This window comes from Doryrhamphus excisus, linkage group LG3 (genome assembly GCF_037039965.1).
Source record: "Doryrhamphus excisus strain RoL-2023G ecotype Guam linkage group LG3, RoL_Dexc_Guam_v1.1, whole genome shotgun sequence".
Lineage (NCBI taxonomy): Eukaryota > Metazoa > Chordata > Actinopteri > Syngnathiformes > Syngnathidae > Doryrhamphus > Doryrhamphus excisus.
The window spans coordinates 25,462,826-25,486,465 of NC_136359.1; the positions used below are offsets into that span (position 1 = coordinate 25,462,826).

At 42.7% G+C, this 23,640-nt stretch overlaps 1 protein-coding gene across 1 annotated transcript in view; it reads right to left on the minus strand.

The window, feature by feature from the left end:
- Nucleotides 1–17,641, minus strand: part of LOC131127726 (Golgi-associated plant pathogenesis-related protein 1) — a 59,624-nt gene extending 41,983 nt beyond the window's left edge. The window contains exons 1-2 of the mRNA XM_058069898.2: nucleotides 17,532–17,641; nucleotides 11,450–11,599 (exon numbers count right to left, since the gene is read on the minus strand). Coding sequence (XP_057925881.2) covers nucleotides 11,450–11,599; nucleotides 17,532–17,541 — 160 coding nt within the window. The 5' untranslated portion in view covers nucleotides 17,542–17,641. The remainder of the gene's footprint in view (nucleotides 1–11,449; nucleotides 11,600–17,531) is intronic.
- Between the last annotated feature and the right edge of the window lie 5,999 nt (nucleotides 17,642–23,640).

Genomic DNA, 23,640 nt, shown 5'->3' on the forward strand with positions numbered 1-23,640 from the left:
ACAAAGGCAGACATAAAAACTATCATATTTGATGGTGTTATTTTGTGGGTATTTTTTCAATTAACATTAAAGAAAACAACTTGACCATACTTTTGTGCATTCCTGTGTGTTTCTGAGCCACGACTACCCAGGCAGGCTAACTGCTTTGATGGAACGTGAAGGAGGAAAGGCCATGTACTCCTCCTCCTCCTCCTCCTCCTACTCCTCTCTGATCTCCCACTGTGGGAGTAGAGGCGCCAGGAATGTTGGCATGTAACCCAGAGAGTACCTTGCTACTACAAAACTTGTTAGAAGACAGCATACAACACAGTTGTCACCTTTTCATTTCAACATCATTCCGTTTTGATGAAAGATATTTCACAAAAAGATGCCATTGTATGCTATTATGTACAGTACGTACATCGCTGTTCTTCACAGGGATTAGCTCCAGGACCGCCAGTGAATGGTGGCAAAATGAATGAAGCACTAATGAATGATAATGTAAAACAACGGAGTAATCGGAGTCACAGTGTAGCCTTAAGCCTGGTCGTTAGGCTAGCATAAAGACCAGAAGGAGAGAGAAGGTGTTTCTCCATTATTCACTCTGCTTGCCTGTTGGAATTCCACTAACGACTTACCGTCCTGTATCCTTCCTATATCAGCTTGTCTTCACCCCACTCAAGTTTTGAGGCCAGATTGACCGTGTTTTCATAGACCAGACAACAAATCTGCCATGTTGCTGGGCCTTCAATGCTGAATTGCAAATGTGTGGGGATTGACTCTTACACACTTGATTAAAGGAATGGTAATGGTAATGGTAATGGTAATGGTAATGGTAATGGTAATGGTTTTATTTCATTTGAACATGCATCAGATTCCAATTGAGTGCATCCCATAATCAGTTCCCAGTTCCACATGTCCAAAAGGAGTAGGAAGAAGCAAAGCTTATTAAATCCTACCCCTCCATCTGGTACTTTTACAATCACTAACTGTTACATTTGTTCACTTCCTGCTTTCCTAATATAGTTTTTTGAATTTTTTTTAAATTATTTTTTTTATTTATTTTTTGTCCTGTACCAAAGTTGGTGATATACAACACATACAATGACATAATGGGTACTTTAGGAATACTAGTTATCTCTTGATGTTGAAAGGAATCAAATTCATGGGTTGTTAACACACTTGGTAAATAAGGCTGATTCTTATTCAAATAATTATAAATACAAATTATAAGGCAATTTGAAGATGCATTCAATGACAAAATGCAATGTAGTATTCTACACTGGTCACAAGGTGTCAGTAATGTTACCGTAATGTAACCCATGATAAGCCACATCCTGCCTATGGGCACGCCCACTCCACGCCCAAAGTGCTTCCTAACTATGAACCATATAAGGAAGTCCGCCCCTCTGTGACATCACAAAGGGGCAGTTTTACCACGCCTTTTCAAACCGAGCGTTTTGAGCCATCCCAAACTTCTCTCAGGGCTCACTTCCAAATGTGCAAACCTCATTATCTGAAACTTTGGCATCGTTTAACACGAGAATACAACATTCAAATACATTTAGAACATTTACAATGTAGAGGTCAGAAAAGTGGAAAATGCCCCATATTACGACGTGGACAACCATGGCTTATGGACAGGTGTGGCCTATATGTACAAATCCGTATTTCTCTTAAAATTTAGTGGATGCACTCTATAGTCTGAAAATTGCAGTTGGTCAAGCTGCAGACCTCACATCCTAGGCAGTACAGCCGGTCCACAGTGTGGTCCATCTTTGGCCCGCAGCTCGTTTTTTCACACATTATGAAAATACAATTACGATAGAATGGAAACTGTCAGTACTTCTTTAGATGAGCAATGAGGTGTAATATACTCGTGTACATACTTCGTTTTTTATGATGATGGTTCAGCTCATTTTGGGTACAGTAGGAGAACAAAATACATAAACCTGCTTAGCTTTCATGAACGGTAAACGCCTTAAATAATATCTCAAAAAAGCAAACTGGTAATTCTTCAGGAAATCCAATCCATAAATTAAGAGGCGAGACCGTAAGAGGTCAGGCGAATCTCCTCACAGCTAGCTTAAGTGAGTTGCCCACGTTCTGCCCTGGAGGCTCCTACTCCCAAGAGACAGAGAGCTGGCCCAGACCCTTTTACCGGGGTACCCTGGAAGAAGTCTGTCAGCCCTTCGACGGCACGGCATGGGCTTCCCAACGGTAGGCAGTGGTTCCACTGTGTAGTCCTGGTCCCAGGCCTTTTGGCACGCACTGAACTAATAAAGTTGATGATGCTTGCTGTAAGCGTACACTACCGACCCTCTTGTACCTCGTCCTCCATCCGTGTGCTCATCATTTTCCCTGAGTGGATTTCTGGCTGGCAAGTGAGAGGACTGACAGATGAGGCCTGTTCTCGGGTTAGTATCATGTCGGAGGGGAACGAAGCCTCCCAGCAGCGTCAGCCATCACGCTGCCAGCTCCAGGTCTAATGAGGGAGATTCCCATGTCAGGGATTGGCTGACAAATCAACTGAGCATCACAGGCCACCCATAAATGATATGTTGACAAATGCAGATATATCACTTTTAATTGACACTAAGAAACACAGATGATCCGGCTGCCCGAGTCTCTGAAGACAGAGAAGCAAGACAGAGATTAAGAAAGAAATTGGGAGAGTGAATAGATGGAAGAGAAAAGATGGTTCTGATATGGTCTAAGAATTTGTGCAGGGTGTCATTTTGCATGTATTATAGTTGGAGGAGGGGATTTGAGATCAGTGGTGCCTGTCAGCACTGACAGACACTTTAGCAGAGCAGTCTCTGACATCTCTGACAACATTACCCATTCATTTAACCAGGAGGGCTTTCTCAGTAAAGTCCCCCTTCTCGGTTGTCCATGACAAAAACTGAATGAGTGAACACATGACATTCTACTGCATGCTGTTAGTTTTAGTGTAGTTTAGTGTCGTTTATTCCAAACATGCATACAGGTTCAATTGGAGTACATATCATAGTTACACTTCCACAATTTAGCATGTCTGAAACGTAGTAAGAAGAAGCAGACTTGATTTAATCTGCCCCCTTCTCCATATCACAGAAATCACTAGTTCCAGAAGAGCTAAGGACACCAGGCACCAGGCACCCGGGGGAAACCTCAGGACAAGGCCAAAGCACACCAGTACTACCAGGAGAACACAACCCTGGCTCCGCAACTTCCATGTACAACGCCCCAGCACCCCTCACCCAACACACTGCCCTCAAGGAGCCCAAGGGTGTGTCATCCATGCACGGCCAAACTCATCTGATGGTTTACTCAGAACTCAGATAGTCCACTTCATCATGCCACCCACACCTCAACACCACGAGACCAAGATGACTCCCAACCAGCAACCATGAGAACCAAACATTAGCTCCAAACAGGATGCTCCCAGATGGAAGTGGCCACCGAGCCCAGAGCGCGACCAGCAGGCTGTTGGCCCCCCAGCAGGCTGTTGGCCCCCCAGCCAAAGAACAGCAAGCAATGCAAAAAGCAGAAGGTTCAGCCAAGCCCACCAACAGGGGTCACAGCCGCCAACCATCCCCTTACGACTATCTATATCTATACTGATATCTATAAACGCTGTAGTGGAAATGGGTGACAGAACATTCTATGAATAATATTACGCTGCTATAGAATAGGTTTTTCACAAGAATCAATACTTCCATCACAAGTCAATATCAACAATACATGGATAGCTGATATCTGGCTGATAGCTGGCAGTATACACACATGAGCACTAAGAGGCTTTGGCTTGTTTTTTCCTCGCTGCTAATCGCTTGTTTCTCTCGCCAGACCTAGCACCTGTGAGCAGTCAGCATCGAAGAAGAACGCCTGCTGCTCCACAGGTATGGGTAATAGCATATTAACTCAGGTTATCCAATAAGCCAGGTAATAGGCGTCATGTTTGGCGATACTTTTGCATTCTTAGGCGGATGAATGCAATTATAAGAATCCCAAGAATTCACATGTCAAAGGCAAACCAAAGGTTGAATCTCCTGAATAAAATGAATGGCTAATGGACGTTTCCAGTTCACTATCGCTTGTGTCACGTTACGCATGACCGGAATATATGTTCCGTTTGTTGGCCTTAAGAGCAACTTTTATACTAGCTCTCTCCATTATGGGAAAGGAGATGCTTAATAATATTGTAACAATATCGTCAATTCATGACATTAGTAAATACTGCCTCAGTCTCTGAGCTTAGGTTATCCAAAGTTTTTTTTTTTCCTTTACACAGTGAAGCAGAAGTCTCAATCTCATGGCCCGTGGGGCATTTGAGGCCACAGAAGCAAACTTTGTGGCCCCTGCTTGACATCAAAGTTGAGTGTAAATGCAACCCACATATTCTGGGGAGATGGCGAGAGGCACTTTAGCTTGCAGAAAGGCAGCTTTTTAATTGGGCGAGCAATAACCAGCATGGAACTGGAATGGAGCTTGTCCTTCAGTGAAATGAACACGGGGGTGACTGGAGAGAGCACTAACTATAAGCACCAATGCAAAAAGGAAAAATAAAGAGCATTGGTGTTGGTTTTAAAACAATCGTTTGGGAGAACAATTTATGTGGATGTACCACTTTGCATAGGTTGTGAATACTTCAGGTCAAATACGTAGAGTTGAAGTATATAGTATAGTACAGGGGTCTCAAACTCAATTTACCTGGGGGCCACTGGAGCTGGGGTCTGGCTGAGACTGGGCTGCATCAGGTAAAAAAAAAAACAAAACGCATTTATTAAAAACAGAAAAATGAATAAACTTTGCTTTAGTTCTGATTTTCTACAAGAAAAGCTCTGATAAAACATTCCACTGTTCTCAAATATCTTAATTTTTATTTTTCTACACAAAATAAGATGAAAAATAAATAAACAAATCAAGAATAAAGAAAATCAATCAATCAGTAATAAATAAATATAATAATAATAATAAAAACTTAAGAAAGCACATATAGTTGGTGGGTAGACAAATGATTTTTTTCAGATTAAAATGAACAAAGCATTATTAGAGCCCTGTAGACATGACAAAACACGACTATAGTCACATTTATACTCTTTTTATTTACAACATATTGCGCAACTGCAGGGTCTTGAGACACATGCTAACTCGCAAACTAGAGAGCTAGCGACCTAAACGGTAGCCTCCAAGTTATTTCCTTTAAACTTAAATAGCCAAAAACTTACCACTTCCACACGGATAGGGAGGATAACTATTAACAGTTATTTAACCTTTAACATGAACATGAATCAAACGTAATCATTTTTTCTGGGTACATGATACCATACAGCATCCATATCAAACTTGCGCGGGCCGCACTAACATTAAACTTTCATATCAAGGCGGGGGCCTCAAACTAGTGTCCTGCGGGAAACATTTGGCCCCACGTGTTTGAGACCCATAGTATAGTATATAGACCTGAAGGAACTGAAGCCTTGACTTATGTTTGGTTGCAGTTTCTCACATAGGAAGGAGAGACGACTGATTGACTTCACTGATGAGTTTGTGGTTAATTGTAAGAACTGGTATGTCCTGCATGGCTATTTGAGGCAAGAGTAAATCTGCACCCTGGGGTAGGAGTGATTGTGGGAGGTATGATTTAAGTAATTACACTTGCAGGAAAGGATCCCTCAGGCCAGAAAATAATAAAGAGTTATCCATGCACACACTAGATGTCCGCAGACATGCATATGCACACACTTTTTGAGGCAGAAAACCAAACTCTTCATGTTTCAAAAAATAGATCATTTGTTGAAATAACACTTTTAGCTGGTCACCTATTTGCAGTTTCATAATAGATTCGGCTCTTCTGGCAAAACTTTTGAAGATGTTGAAGTGTATCGGTGGCATCCAGAAGAGATTGACAGGTCTCTTCTTGTTCATCATAAAAAAAGAGCTGGGTTTTACCATCAAGTTCTTCTACACCAAACTACCAGGACCCTCAAACAATGCACAACGATGAGCCAATTCAAGAAACAATACAAGCAGTTGATGTTTGCTAAATACAAGGATGAAGAGTCTTGAACCAGTCATGATGTGCTATATATATCACTATATTGACACGCTCTATGGTACCCATTATGGCATTGGATGCTCATATCACCCAGTACTTCGCTACGGGACAAAAAAAAAAAAAAAAAAAATCTTAACCTATATTAGGAAAGCAGGAAGTGAACAAATAACAGTTACTGATTGTTAAAGTACCAGATGGAGGGGTAGGATTTAATAAGCTTTGCTTCTTCCTACTCCTTTTGGACATGTGGAACTGGGAACTGATTATGGGATGCACTCAATTGGAATCTGATGCATGTTCAAATGAAATAAAACCATTACCATTACCATTACCATTACCATTACCAAACTCATGCAACCATGCTTTTATGGACCGACTGTATGTCCATTATTAACATTTTAAAAGTGCAGTAGCCGTACTGGAAGATGCGAGGTTGTGTCTGTGTTGCTATAGTAACTGCTAAATATCAGTAAGCAATAAGGTCATGGTCCGACAGCCGGGCTATATTTGACATGAACTCAAAAGTTTTAGACACACCTGGACTCGGCACACATGTACGGGCCTGCACTTAACAAAGCTTACCTGTTTATGATGTCCCCGATGTTCCCTGATTTGGAGGATACATAACAAAGCTAAGTGGCTGTGAAGAGTGTTCTTGTGTGTGTGTGTGTGTGTGTGTGTGTCCAGCATCATCTGTACCCAATCGGATTGCCTGATTAAGATGTGCCAGCTACCGCGTGGAACAACAGCTGACTGGCTCCCAGTGGGGACCACACACTTACACACACCTGTCGTGGTGGCCATGACAGCAGGCTCCTTGTGCTCTCTACGGAAGATATTTGCCATCACACACCTGGTATCTACAGCTCCCCAGACCAACGGGTGGAGATGACAACAGAAAAACACGCAGGAAGCTGCAATCATGTTCCGCAATAGTTGGGAAAAGTAAAGGAACTCGGTCGTCATCCTGGTGAAATCAAGTATGCTAATGTTGAGAAAGGGGTAAGGGTGTAGGAGATCACTAACGATGGAAGACGTTGACAAGGTTTTGTTGGTGTGGATGCCCTTCACATTATTTCTTATGGTAAAAATAGCTTCATTTTTTTGTCTGATCTTTGTCTGGCCCACTAGAGCAGTGGTTGCCAAACGTTTTTTTGCACGGTTGAATTGAAATACAGAATAAGGGCGACAATCCACCTCGTCACATGAGTTGATATTCATTCATTCATTCATTTTTACCGCTTATCCTCACGAGGGTCGCGGGGGTGCTGGAGCCTATCCCAGCTGTTACTTCCTCTGTTACTTTATCAGCTACTCCACACCACCACTGCTGCCAGCACCCCCTAGTGGAGCTTACGGTATTACACCCAAACACCAACAATGGAGATTTGGATTATTTTAGAAACAAACATATTTTAGTTTTTACAACTGATCGTTATATATCACTACTTTTAACTGATTTAAACATATTGATGCATTTTAACCATGTTAACTTATTGTATCCTTTTTATGTATCTTACATACACATCGTGCATCTTTTTGAAACACCTCCACACTTTGGATGACATTTTTTTAGCAGCCTTTATGAGCCAATAAGTCTGTCAGTGCTGACATTCATCCTAGGATTGAGCTCCTATTCACCGTGCAGCAGCAGTGGGTGTTTTATTCATGTCAAGTAAGTATAGGTATTCACACGTCCGTTTCAATCCTTTATTGACACAAATAAGCCTGATTTGGAATCAAAATAGTAAATGTAAATGTAGAAATGTAAGCCAAGCCGCAGTCGTGGGCATCACCATGGAGTCTGAATATTTGTTATGATAAGTGAAGGATACTCTATATGAAAGGTAATCTTAAAGGCATCCTTAACGTGACCTTCAGGGGGGGCGGGGGCTGTTAATTTAACGTGAAGGGGAAGACTGTTGAACATATTCAAATGTTGCTTTGAGGACATGGGGGATGGGGGGGGGCATACATTTACAGTATGACAGCAGTTAATAACACGATGAAACCCTTTCCATTGTAATGGTTGAGATTCCCTAATGGAGATGGTCTTACTAATACACACACACACACACACACACACACTCGCACACACACCAAATCCAATAACATCTTTCCCTTGGCAGTGTGCTGTGGGAGCTGGTCAGCAGCATTAGTCAATTGATTGAGCACAGCGGAGGAGGAAGCAGCAGAGGCTACAGGCCAAGAAGAGTAAAGGAGGTGAAGACCTATTGGAAATCACTTCACCATGAACATTCCAGCCCCACATCGACAGAGCAGACGTCCTGAGCAGCCTTCACCCTGGCATGCAAACATTTCAACCATCCAAGCAGTCACGGGTCTATATTGTTGTCATTCATTTCACTTGAACAAATGATAGCGACGCTTTCTTTCTTTACTAACTTTAAACACAGGTTTGACCTAATCTTCTTAGATTCTTTTATATTAACAAAGGTGATCATTCTTTTTATATAAAATACAATCAACATAATGAAGTTACGGTGTTCTGTTTCCTCCAGTTGTTAGCGTGACCTAATTAACTCTTACTGCAATGAAGTACAAAAAAAATCATTCTTCTGTGTCCTGATTGGGTGTAGACCATTGTCAATCAATCTCCTTCGTGTCTCCTGTTGTGATCATGGCTACCAAACTAGCTAACCTGTGTCTGATTGTTTACTGCCAACACTGGAAACAAAAGAAGAAACATTAGAAGCTAACCGTGTGAGGAAAAATCAGCAGCAATATGTTAAACGAGGATACGAAAACACTACAGCCGAACAATGCCCGGACAAGGCACGGTCAGAGATGTAAATAGAGATGTAAATGGGTCACTTAATAATTTCTTGTGTCCAGCCTAGTAGGTTGGAGCGTTTTTAAACAAGAGAGAAATGTGCAAAACCATGAGGCACCACGAGGACCCGCCGCTAGCAAGCAATGCCAAGGTCCTTGTGTATACTACAAAAGTAGTACTGTGATATTGCTATTTAGTTAAATAATGCTTATTTCAAGCATCCTAAAAGGACTTTTTACTGATGTTAGTTACTTTGTTCCACAAAAATACTCTTCTGATGGTGGATAAGTCAGGGGCTGTATACTCTACTGTATATTTTTTCACACCTAAGAGAATGTGAACATTTGAGCAGGATCTTCAGACATAATTTCATTTATTTGTTTTTTAGTTTTGTTTTTGTAAATTTAAAGCTGGATGTTTAAGCTTTATTTATCCAAATGCTACACTTTAAGTTTTTACAGAGGAAAGTTTGTGATACAGCATAACATACGAATAAAAATGTGTTTAGTAAGTGCATATTGCTGGTATAATTCAGTTTTTCCAGGAAATAATCTTTAACTACAGGAAAAACAAAAAATATCGCCTCGTTAACAGTATTGTGATATATCGTATCGTGATACATATCGTATTGCCAGATTCTTGCCAATACACACCCCTATTTCACACCCCATGAAAGTATTATAATTGTTACAATTCTTTGTTAATTTGCAAAAAATAAGCTTTTGGAATGAGCTAGCTTGCCTGACACACAGCCATTGACTGTCACGTGACAACTAGATTCCCTCCACTTGGGAATTTGATGAGTTCAAGCACAGCACAATACTGTATAAAACATGTTTTAAAACACATTTAAAGTGCTGTCCAGATGGCGTCTTATTATTATGTTATTATGGGATAGGCTCCAGCATGCTGGCGACCCTCGTGAGGATAAACGGTAGAGAAAGTGGATGGATGGATGGATGGATAGATGTATGTATGGATGGATGGATGTATGGATGGATGTATGGATGTATGGATAGATACAGTGAAGAAAATAAGTATTTGAACACCCTGCTATTTTGCTATTTCTCCCACTTAGAAATCATGGAGGGGTCTGAAATTTTCATCGTAGGTGCATGTCCACTGTGAGAGAGATAAACTAAAAAGAAAAATCCAGAAATCACAATGCATGATTTTTTAACAATTTATTTGTGTGATACAGCTGCAAATAAGTATTTGAACACCTGAGAAAATGAATGTTAATATTTGGTACAGTAGCCTTTGTTTGCTATTACAGAGGTCAAACGTTTCCTGTAGTTTTTCACCAGGTTTGCACACACTGCAGGAGGGATCTTGGCCCACTCCTCCACACAGATCTTCTCTAGATCAGTCAGGTTTCTGGGCTGTCGCTGAGAAACACGGAGTTTGAGCTCCCTCCAAAGATTTTCGATTGGGTTCAGGTCTGGAGACTGGCTGGGCCATGCTAGAACCTTGATATGCTTCTTACGGAGCCACTCCTTGGTTTTCCTGGCTGTGTGCTTCGGGTCGTTGTCGTGTTGGAAGACCCAGCCACGACCCATCTTCAATGCTCTGACAGAGGGAAGGAGGTTGTTCCCCAAAATCTCACAATACACGGCCCCAGTCATCCTCTCTTTAATGCAGTGCACTCGTCCTGTCCCATGTGCAGAAAAACACCCCCAAAGCATGATGCTACCACCCCCATGCTTCACAGTAGGGATGGTGTTCTTCGGATTGTACTCTTCATTCTTCTTCCTCCAAACACGCTTATTGGAATTATGACCAAAAAGTTCTATTTTGGTCTCATCTGACCATAAAACTTTCTCCCATGACTCCTCTGTATCATCCAAATGGTCATATGCAAACTTAAGACGGGCCTTGACATGTGCTGGTTTAAGCAGGGGAACCTTTCGTGCCATGCATGATTTCACATCATGACGTCTTAGTGTATTACCTACAGTAACCTTGGAAACGGTGGTCCCAGCTCTTTTCAGGTCATTGACCAAGTCCTGTCGTGTAGTTCTGGGCTGATTCCTCACCTTTCTTAGAATCATTGAGACCCCACGAGGTGATATCTTGCATGGGGCTCCACTCCGATTGAGATTGACCGTCATGTTTAGCTTCTTCCATTTTCTAATGATAGCTCCAACAGTGGACCTTTTTTCACCAAGCTGCTTGGTAATTGCTCCGTAGCCCTTTCCAGCCTTGTGGAGGTGTACAATTTTGTCTCTGGTGTCTTTGGACAGCTCTTTGGTCTTCGCCATGTTACAAGTTAAAGTCTTACTGATTGTATGGGGTGGACAGGTGTCTTTATGCAGCTAACGACCTCAAACAGGTGCATCTGATTCAGGATGATACATGGAGTGCAGGTAGACTTCTAATGGGCAGACTAACAGGTCTTTCAGGGTCAGAATTCTAGATGATACACAGGTGTTCAAATACTTATTTGCAGCTGTATCACACAAATAAATTGTTAAAAAATCATGCATTGTGATTTCTGGATTTTTCTTTTTAGTTTATCTCTCTCACAGTGGACATGCACCTACGATGAAAATTTCAGACCCCTCCATGATTTCTAAGTGGGAGAAATAGCAAAATAGCAGGGTGTTCAAATACTTATTTTCTTCACTGTATCTCACCGTCACTGCCGCGCCAATAATCAGTGCCTGCAGTACCAAAGCGCGCCTCTGGGTGCCAGTGTGTTGCCAGTAAAGATGCTGGAAGGTGCAGGGAGGTCAAGAAGGACGAGGTGATGAAAGCAATGGACGCTGGCTGCGGGCAAGGAGGAGCTGATGTGAAGAAACAAAACCAAAAATGAAACTCTTTATTCCTCCCTGTCGAGTCCAGCAGCCACACATCCTCCAAAATCCTGAATTGGGCTTTAACTGCTTCTTTTCCCCACCAGTAGATAAGGCTGAGTGACTTGTATTAATCAATAATAATATTTAATAAATAATTAAAAGTAAATAATACTTAAAGAGCCCCTGAAGTGTGTATTTGTGCATGATGTCTATCAAACATGCATTTACAGCACTTTCAGTAATATGTGCTTTGTGCAACACATTGAAGAGGTGTTTGTGCATGACTGTATTAACCCCCCCCCCCAACACACAGACACCTCCCTTCAGCTGCCCCCCTACCCGTGACACCCCACCACCCAGAGGCATGAAGCAGACTGCGGGGCTGGTACAGAAACAGAGCTGGGATCATGGAGGCAACACTGCAGGCATCTGCCCCCAGGAAGCAGCCCCATGCAGCTGGCACCAAAGCCTTCATGAGCCAGGAAATGGCACACCTCGCCGAATACACCCCCCGCCAATCCCCTCCTCCTTCAAACACACACACACACACACCTCTTCATGGTGCTCATCAACAAGCATAACTCAATTTATTCAGAAAACAGGAAAATGCTGAATTAAGAAGTGTATATTGCGGTGAAAAAGGGGGTCTTTTACCGTTTATTGCACCAGGTCTTTTTGTCTATTCATCATGCATATTGTTTTTAAAAAATGCGTGGAACATATTTACATAAACAGTCATACATGGAATTCAACGATGGACAATTTGACAATTACCGCCACAGCAACACACACACACACACACACACACACACACACACACACACACACGCTTATGCAGAGCCTCCATTCCCTGAAGAATAACGCTTGCATGGCATAAATGCGTGTGCGCCTACCTCTCTCTAGCTTTCATGTAAATTCACTTTGATTTATTGTTTGCATGCGTTATGCGTTGGTTTGCATACATGTTTGCATGTACATACCATCATGTGCAGACACAGGCTCAGAAGCAGGGGTGCCGTCAGGGATTTGAGGGTCTCGTGAAAAAAAAAATGTCCAGCAAAAAGAAAAGAAAAATACTCTGGACTGGTGGCCAGCCAATCCCAGGGCACATATAGACAAACAACCATTCACACTCACATGCATACCTATGGACAATTTGGAGTGGCTAATTAACCTAGCATGTTTTTGGAATGTGGGAGGAAACCCACGCATGCACAGGGAGAACATGCAAACTGAGATGCCCAAGGGGGAAATCGAACTCGGGTCTCCTAGCTGGACCACAACCACTCGTCCACTACCATTAATGCCTCACCGGAAATGAACTTTGCCTCACATCAGTGTTTCCATTTGACAGCAACAGCACGACAATAAAAGGATTGATATGGAATTGGAAACTCTGTCCCATAAAGATTTGACACATCAAATATGCTTTGTATGATGTGTACCGGTAGACGTCCTGTGGTGCTTGACAAAAGAAGGCCAGCTGTCCCACAATCCTTTTGGAATGCTTTGGAACGTCTCCTTTTGAGACAACCTTAACCCTAACCCATAACCCTCACCCTAACCCATAATCCTAACAGGTATTCAAAACAAACAAACCGTGACCATGACCATGACCATGCCACCTGTCAATCATAAGCTCTAGAATCCTCATCACTTTCTCCCCCTTACGGCACCCCTGCTCAGGAGACATATCTGGTGCGTTGTCCGTTATTGTCCACAGCGTGTAGGCAACCAGCTAACCGAGCGACAGACCCTCACCTTGCATTACTCCCATGCTGAGGAGGCTGCTCTGGGCCTGGCCGCCAGGTCAAGGAGAGTGCTAACAGGCCTGGGCCCCAGCCCTTCTCTCCATAGCCAGGACTGCGGGGTACAATTAGGGGGACAGAGCGCCACGGCGCTGCTCACCTGTCAGCCAGACAAGCAATGTGCGAGGGGTCGCAAATTGACACGAGAGCCACAACCGGCAGACAGGATATCTGTGGCAGGGACAAATCTCCCTAACAAACTACGTTGTCCTGTCACTCAGCGAGGCGGCTACCTCGCATTGACCCTCTGGACCACGTATTGGCCACCACAGCCCCTGTCGCTGAGCAGAGATGACATGGCCACATGCAAGCACAGCCAGCACCACCACCATCCTCCTCAGTCATTAGCTTCCATCAGCCGGCCAGAAGAAGGAAAAGACCTAAAGGTCTGACCCCAAAATGGCACAGAAAGCTTGGAGATGATGCCTCACGCTCCCAAAATAATAGTTTGTGTCAGCGCACCTGGCCACTAGCCGCTGGCCATGTGAGTGGGCCCCAAACAAGACAGAAGAAAAACAACAAAAACTGTTGTTACCCCGGGAATGCAACTTGAAGAGCACAAAATCCACAAGTAATTTGATGACTAGCCCATAAGAACCCAGACCCATTTGTGCCCTGGACCGGTCACAAATTGAGGCAAAGATAAATTCATTTCAAAACATTGATTATTGACAGTGATTGAGTGTCTAATTAGCATTTTCCCTTCATCCAAGTCTCACTAAGCACGGCAAAACATGACGTATCGGTTGCATAAATCCAACCTTTATATGGATTTATATGGAGATACAAACGAGGCCCGAGTCGCATAACACATGAGCAAATAAACTGGAATTGAGTGAACGTAGCCTTGGAGATGTGCTGAGATCATGTCAAGCACGAGGCTGCATAGCACACGTTTAAAGACATTTCAAGTGTCAACACAGCTTCTGAAATTAAACAGCCTGCTTGGGATAACTGTAAAAATGCTGACAAAACATCGCACACAGCTAATCCAGTGTCCGACTCCGATCTGTGGTTTGGAGCATCGCACGTAAAGGTAATGTGCGGCTAAATTCTCTGACGTTTGTGCTAATCCGTTTAATTTTCTTTTAAGGGGAAAGTATTCACATGAGCGAGCGACTCGTTTGAAAGATGGACGGAGTTATGGCAGCAGAACCAATCCATGCACACTGGGTCAAAGGATGGAAGATTCTGCAGCTTGGTGCCATACTTCAGGTGCACTTGAAGGACACGTTCCCACTTCCGAGGTGAGAAGGAAGGTAAGCAGCCAATTAAGGTTTCTATATCTTTTTAAAAGGAGTAAATGTTGTCCATTGTTGGGACTTTATTAGTCAAATGCAGTTGTTGTATGCGGGGCCCGTCCCCCGGCGAGGCGGGCTCATCCCAGCCCATTGTTCTCTATCAGTGGATAGGGCTGATTCCTGTAATTAGCTGTCAGCGCAGAGCCCTCAGCAGCTTAGCGCTGTCCGCTCAAATCAAACTAATGAAATGCAATCCGCTCAAATGTCCTGGATGCATATCTGCGCACACGAGAAGGGGAGGCACGGGGAGCCTGCCCCACAGCACGCATTCATCCCCCCTTTTGCCAAACTTGGGATTCAAATTCATGCTCATTAATCTGTTAATTCAGCACATTTTGACAGCCAATTAATGCAGTTGAAGGGGAGGTGGTCTGTGGTGGACAGGAGGTGCCTGAGCACTGCGAGAGGTCTTGGAGTGAGGGGACGAAGGGGTAGAAGACACCCAGCAACACTTGACCCTTTCCAGTTTGGAACATTTAGCCATTGTTAGGAAATTCTACTTGGCCAAGGACATTTTTCTTCTTAAAAAGGCGGCGCTTGTTAGTTATGAAAGGCAGTTTTGCATGTTGTTGAGCACCAACATGACAGTAATAAGCACAACAATGGCTAAATGGAGTAAAATACAAATATAAGGCATTCAAAGACTTTGTGATGATATGTCGTACTCCACACTGATCACTAGGTGTCAGTAATTAGTGTAATGTTGAGTGAGACACACTAGCACCAGAACAACAGGCTTTTATTGCAGGTTGGAATGATCTCACAACAGGTAAAATAAACCCCGCACGGAGTACTGTTGCAGCCTTAACCCACACCAAGATCCCCCAACGTCACCTCCTGTCTGCCCACCACTCAGCTCCCCTAGCCCCTGCTTTACAGCAACACACACAAGCATGGGTCCTCAACTGTTTATTATATCTAATATAATATCTAATGTCCACTATATTGGCTAATAGGAGATTAAATGTGTTCTAATATTTTGAATTTGTACAACTTCCACATTCCTCAACCAATTCAAACCATCCCAACATCCAAACCTTCAGCTTAGTCTGGGTATTTATTTTTGACATTCCCAGAATTCCAATTTTTGTAAAATGTCCATATTTTCCATAACATGCATTCTTAAAATTTCTACTACTTTTATATTCCCAACGTCAATTTCGAACACAATCTATCAACATATTGCCAAGAAATTCACACATTTTTAATAATTCCGCCAAGACATTCCCATTGAATGGCCATTTCTCACCCAATTCATAGCATTGCAAAATGAAAAATGAATGAATTTTCAATTCCCAATCTTGTGGGTTTGTATGACTTCCACATTCCACAACCATCCATCCATCCATCTTCTATGCGGCTTATCCCCAATATGGTCGCGGGGGTATGCTGGAGCCTATCCCAGCCGTCTTCGGGCGTGAGGCGGGGTACACCCTGGACTGGTGGCCAGCCAATCACAGGGCACATATAGACAAACAACCATTCACACTCACATTCATACCTATGGACAATTTGGAGTGGCCAATTAACCTAATATGCATGTTTTGGCGATGTGGGAGGTAGCTAACAAGCTAACAAATTTGCAAATTTCCCCACTGATGGACAAATAAAGGCATATCTTAATCTTAACAATGTTGCACATTGCAAATTTTGCCACTTCAGCTTCAACATGCCCACAATTTCTACACATCATTTGTCGTTAGATATTCCGTTTGTGTTGACTTTCTCCTCACCAACCGTGTCAGTCCCATTTGTTATGCATGTTGTTAATATGTTTGCTGTATCAAATTATACTGCCAGAAATTTCATTCATCCACCCCCCCCCCCATCTTTTTGCACCCTCCCTACCCTTCTTTTGCTATGTAGGTGTGTGCGTGAGTGCTGGGAGATGTGAACGTGCTAGAAGCCTGGGGGCATTGAAAGCAGCCAGGGTTGCGCCGTAGTGTTGGTGGGCTTGTGGGCTCCACTGAGCTGTGATCAGATGGGTCTCGGCCGCTCAGGGATAGAGCCTGGGGCACTCGACAACACCCCCAGCTCTGCCATGTGTGAACACTTGTTCTCTTCAATTAAAACAGTCATCAGAATATTCAAATAACATTGCTTAATGACGTCTCTGCACCACACATGCATAACATGGAAGTCGGTCTCAATCCGCCCAGACGAGGGACCTGAAAGTTCACCCAGAGAGTAAAACCGAGTTTCACTACTGAATTAGCCGTTTGAATTAGACGGTATTTATGTGTTTCTATGAGACCTTTATTACTTTATTACCTAATTGGTAGCTTGCTGGTGATGCAGTCACTGTATTTGTCTTCCTACAGGTGATGCTTCTTAGACCAAGCGAAGTCGGTAGGCCAACAGCAGTTCATTGTCAATGCTATGTTCTTTCAATGGTGTTATATTTTTTATTATTGTTAATCACGTGAGTCTAATCCCAGAGAACTTCATCTTTTGACCTCTCAGTGGGTTTGTTATTCCGTTTCGCATGGACACCTTCTGTTCATTTTCCTGCTTGAACCCATTAAAGATTTCTTACCTGCACTCTGTGCCCTGCTTCTACATCTTGGAGTAAATACATTGGAGCACCTTTAAAGCACAATGTAATGTTACTAGGGCTGTGAAAGTTAACACTTTAATGACGCTCTATGCTGATTTTGGCATTGAACTGCCAGCTAAATTGGACTTCCAGCTGCTATTGACGGCTGTCAATGTGATGACCGTGGCTGAAGTCCAGTGTTGTGCTAGCATTAGCGATTTAGCATCCAACTACCACAATGATGCACATTAGCACTCAAAGTCATCATATCTTACCTTTATGCATTCCCACATAGTATCAGCATTTGGGAGCAAGTATGAGGTGAAAGAAAAAGGGGGAAAATACATCCAAACACATCCATACATCCTCCATGCTTCTGAGAACGGTGCATTGGTGCGTTCAATGACAAGTAGGACAAATCACAGCTCACGTTAAACATGCAAAAACTGGAGAAATAAAACAGTATAATTAAAACAGATAATAAACGATAAATTATTCTTGAGCAATACCTTGAGCAATTTCAGAAACTCAGTCAACTACACTTTACTTCAGTGACGGGCCTTGAACGGGGGATTTATTTTTGTCGTCACGCACCAAATAGGCCAGTTTAAGCTATTTATGTGACGCCCTTACTTTGGTACCCCCACAGGATGTGCTACTATTTTGAAGGCCGGAAGTGTGTGTGTTTAGGTAGCTTGTTAGAAATGAGTGAAGAGACGAGCAACGAAAATAAACGTGTCAATAGTAGTTACAATAGTATTATTTAACAACAACAACAAAAAAACAGTATCACAGAACCACTGTCACGGTTGACGGCGATCATTAGGCAAACGTTCATTTTTGTATTGAATAGTTTTTTCACCTCAAGTCAGTTTTTTTGTTTTTTGTTTTGTTTCAATGATGGTAAAAGTAACGTTGAATGTTCATGTATCATTTATTTACATTATACATTAAATATTCGTCCAAATGTCCATGTATTCATTAGTCATGTAAATGTTTCCTGCACGTAAAACAATAAAATGCTGTTTTGTAATTGTGTTAGTTAGCGTAGTATCAACCACTGATGACATCATACAGAGCGACACAACTGACTTCTGCTTCCTGTTTCCATGTATTAGCACACTAGCCCTCAACCAACAAGGACATTTTGCGATAAAAACACCTGAACTAACACACTTGCACATATTGTAGGCTAACCAGAACATGTACGCATACCGAGACTAGGACATACACTAACCAAGGTACCACTTAAATAACAACTAAATGTGGTTGTGGTAACTGTCTGTTTCTGATCGTGTTTTAGCCTTCAGAGAAGGCTTTGCTGGCCCTGACTGCACACCACTGTGTTCAGGCCACACACAAAGGCAGTGTGTGTGTGTTTTTGCATGTATTACTTTGCACGTGTGTGTTAGTATTTGTATTGTGTTAGTATTTCGTAATGTGTAAAGTACATTTGCCATCCGCAGAGCAAAAAAAGAGTTAAGTTGTTGATTTGAATCAAGCCATATTCAGGCCTGGCCAGGCAGGTTCAGGTGCATTAAATACAGCTCATTACTCATTACAGCCAAGCCTGGGCCCTTTAATTTGTGAGGCTTGGCAGGTGGACCACCTGGCCACGCATTAAACACTAAAGGCTGCTCTCCCTAATGGCCACAGATTAGATCATTACCTTAACAAATCAGAGACGAGTCTGTCTGGGACAAGCTGGCAGCCATGAGAGACTTCGGGAGGAAGGCTGACTTTACAAGTGAAACCTGATCAGTTTACTGACCGCAGTCTTGGGCCCATCATTAAAGCACATTTAAAACGGACATTTTTGTCAAGACTGTTGGAAGCCGCTCTTTGGAAATTCAGCCAAATGCACCTCGACTCCGAACTGATGTGAAGAACTATGGTACAGGTGGTAGACTGGTTGTCTCCCAACCCAGTTGCTGCTGGTTCCATCCTTAACACATTGATTGGTTGTCTCCCAACCCAGTTGCCGCTGGTTCCATCCTTAACACATTCATTCTACATTTCAGTTCAGCTTCAATATTTCAGAATTTATACCCCATTTTGACTGAAATTGACCTATCTGGAGCTAAATTAAAGCTAATCAGCTGACTTTGGGCGGGAGGTGTCACTCATTGGGAATTACTCCTATCTAATACAGTAGATCTGGGGTTACCCGTGAATAACGAAAAACTGAGTCATTTACAGTGCATGCCCATAAAAGGCCCATTTGTTACATATGGCACATTTAAACACATTTCAAGTATAAAAGTTGAGTATGCTGCTCAACACTGATGAATGATATTGTAAGATGATCCATGCACAGTATTGGAGTCCACCTGGTCGTCAGGCTAGTGCTAGCTAGTGCTTCTGTAGCCAAAACCAAGCTAGCATTGTGTAGCATGCATGCGTTGTAAGTCACAGTGGGCTGAAATAAACAGCTTTGATAATAACCCAAATCACCGCTTTTACTCGCTGTAACCAAAATGTTATTTTTTTCAATGCTAAAATACAGTAAATAGAGTAATAATGTAGTTAAACTGCACATTTTGGAATTGCCTTTTATTGTGGCCAGCCTAAGGCACACCTGTAATCAGCATATCGATATGCCACCCCTGTGAGGTGGATGGATTATCTTGGCAAAGAAAAAGTACTCATTAACACAGACTTTGTATATAAACTGGACTTTTCAGTATGGACAAAAAGTTTGACATTTTTAGTTCATGAAAGATGGGAGATGGGAGTGTTGAGTCAAACTTTTCTTTTCATAGTTTGACCTGGTCTTGCAAATATATATAAAAATATATAAAATATATATCAAAATATTGCACATAATTTGACACACCCTGCCTTTAAAGGAAAACTAAGGAAAAATGTTCCTTATATGAAACATCACCACATATTTATTTCTCTTTTTGTGCATTCTAACGAGATTAGAGGTCCTTTCAGGGGACTTTGTAGTCAAAATAGGTACCTCCCAATGACATGCATTGTTAGCTAGCTTGTATAAACTTGTTTTCTCTGGTTATAATTGACATGAAAATTAACACCCCCATTTTCTTTCAAGTAAACGTGGGTGGTGGTTGGTTGTTTTTTTGGTGACACCCAATGGCCACAATAATTCATTCCAGAAAATTCCGACAGTTATTAACTTGTTTCACATTCTGTAGCTTTAGTTTGTGTCCTTGTTGGTGTAAACATTGCCCCCCCCCCCCCCCCCTTGGCTTTGACTCTGATTCTCTTGTTAATTTAATGCTGGTTTTTAATACCAAAGAACAACAAAACCGTACATCAAAAAATGTATCGTATTTTTATTTATTTGGCAAAGTCACAGTTGCTTTTTGGAAACATAAAATATATATCTATATTTTTTAAAAGTCAGGCATGTGTTTAATGAGCAAGAATGTAAAGAATATCAAAAGTGTCCCGCATCCTTACATTTTTCTGTATGTGGCCTCCTGGTTTAGCGTGACAGTGAAAGACACAGTGGAAGTCCAAATGAAAAGAATGCTGAGGATGCAAACATACGCATGTCTGTGAGCCTTCTCGTGTATGTATGCATTTGTGTGTCTGTCTGAATCTGGTAAGGATGAAACGATGGCCGACTCCGGTCCACAGACTATTCCTTCTGGGTCAAAACTAATTGGTGCAGCAACGTAAAGACTTTGCTCCGATAATGACCACAAGCGCTCCAGCTGCTCTCGCATGACCGACCTAGCGCTGCAAACCCAGTCCCGTCTGCCCCTCCCTCAGCCTCAGCATCCCCCACACGCCTGAGCACACACACACAGGCCGGTTCTGGGGCAAAGGGAGGGGGGGCAGGAAGGAGGTGGGGAAATGGTCCCACCCCTACTGACTTTATTTTGCTCAAAAACTGTGTAATAATAATCATTTGAATTTGCGCTTCATATTTTACTCGATCACAGTTCAAAGATATACGAATAAATCACATTGTTAAATATGGTCTGTTAGTTGTCAAAAAAATATCCTTATAAAAGCAAATTGTTGCTATTTTTTCCTAAATGAAGTATTTTCAGGCATAAAGCTATAAAATACAAATATGAGGCCTTTCAAAGACACATTCAAAGATGCCATGATATGTAGTATTCTACACTCGCCACTAGGTGTCAGTAATATTAGCAAATAAAACCACAAGCACCAGACTTGATAGCCGGAACAACAGGCTTTTAATGCAGCCGTAACCCATGCTATGCTAAAACTCAACTCTCAACTCAACTCTGAACCCCCGATGTCACTTCTGAGTTGGGATAGGCTCCAGCATGCCCCCATGATCCCGGTGAGGATGTCAAACGGGAGATGATGCAGGGGGCGTCCTTCATGACTGGAGGCCCTGGTCTGTGTGGTTATGGCTTCTTCAACAGGACAACCCTGCCGTTCACAATGCAAAGCTGACAAAGGACTGCTTTGCTCTTTTGGACCATCCCGCATGTTCCTCTGATTTTAGTTCAAAAATGGTCACTTTTGATCGGATGATTAACTGCTTATTTCACTTTCATGGTTGTTTGCAATAAATGGCTTATTCATGTTTTGTTGTCACTCCCGTGTCTCCTTTTTGCATAAAAATAATTCTCGGTAGAACCTCCTTAAGATCCAACAGTACAACAGTTTGGCAACCATTGATTGGGTTAGTGTGTTTCGGTTGGATTTGGACCTTCAGGAATGGACTAATGACACCAATGACATGAACCAAGGCTCCACTTTAGCAATGAATTTGATTCATTTCAGTTATGGAAAAACTAGTTTTAATGTTATTACTCTCAACAGTTGCGCATATTTAAAGATCCTATTTGTGGCAACTTTACAGCTTTTGGGACGTGTCAACATCCCAGCTGACCCCAGAGAAGCTCCCTGATGTGTTCCACATGTTTCCCAAGATGGCCACATGTGCAGCTCTATCGCCTCTCTTATCAAACAGCTTTGACCGCTGCTTTCTCACACTTCATTTGCTTCATCATAACCAATTGCCTCCATCCTGTGTTGGACCCAATGAAGTTGAGGCGACACCTCGGCGACCATGTCGACAAATGAAAAGCAATCAATCAGCAGACGGGACAACAGAGTGAAAACGGAGGCGGAAGTCAATAATGAAAGGGAGTGGCCTCTTAAAGCTTTATGACATTCCTGTATGGATGGAGGTGCGGGCCTGGCAGCATAAAGTGGCCTCTGATGTTTGGCAGTGGTCTCAGAACCCTCCTTTCATTAGTGGACTGGGCCATAAAAGGACACGCAGAGCACCTGACGGCCCAGCCAGCGCCGGCACCCCTCTGCCGCCGCTCTTAATGCCTGCCTCCGCCATGCCGCCTCCCCTATAAAACATCTGGTGACACAAGACCTCGACTGTTTCGGCTAAGTCTTTACGCTCCACTCGTAAACCGTCTCCTGTCTAATACAAGACAGAGGTGCCGTGACACTCGTAGACCTGGCAGATCTAGATCGAGAGCCAGGGTTCGCCGTCTGCAACCCAGGAAGTACGAGGTCTGCTGTTTGCTCTAACAACAAATAAATCAGCACACAAAAAGTACATCAGATGTAAACAAACAGTCCTATTGTAGGCCATACTTTACAGCCGGCTTGATTCCGGGGAAAGTCTAGGGAAAACCAAGACGTCACCAGGGACTTTAGCCCAAGGCTTTTGCCCCGACACGTTCAATCCATTTGATGTGAACATTCAATCATTTTAATATTCATCTGAATACCGGTAGACACGGAACAGATATAATGTACTGTTGCTCAGGGGGTTCCTTGCTGTCCAGCTACCATCCTTTGTTCCTGGTGGGCCTTAAACGCAACAATCCTGTATCAATACTGCAGTAAGGCAGCATTATTGTGGGGGCGCTTCAGACCTCGTCTTGTTTCTTGCTGACACAACTGGTTTGAGTAGCGTCTTGCTGAGCAATAAATAGTTCCGAGTGTTGATAATCGCACACTAACTGTTGCTACAGTTCACTTTGTTGGTGCGCCGTGGTCACAATGGGCAGAAAAAGGACTAGAATGCCAAAGAGAACCAGGATGACAACATAAGATAAGATAGGATAAGATATACCTTTATTAATACCACTAGGGGAAATGTCAGGTTTACAGCACAAAAGTACAGTAGCATACAAGAATATACTACCTCACGAGGGTCGTGGGGGTGCTGGAGCCTACCCCAGCTGTCTTGGGGCAAGAGGCGGGGTACACCCTGGACTGGTGGCCAGCCAATCCCAGGGCACATATAGTCAAACAACCATTCACACTCACATTCATACCTATGGACAATTTGGAGTGGCCAATTAACCTAGCATGTTTTTGGAATGTGGGAGGCCATAACATATAATCATAAAATATATTATCAAATATAATTATAAAAAATGCATCTATATTTCAAAAATA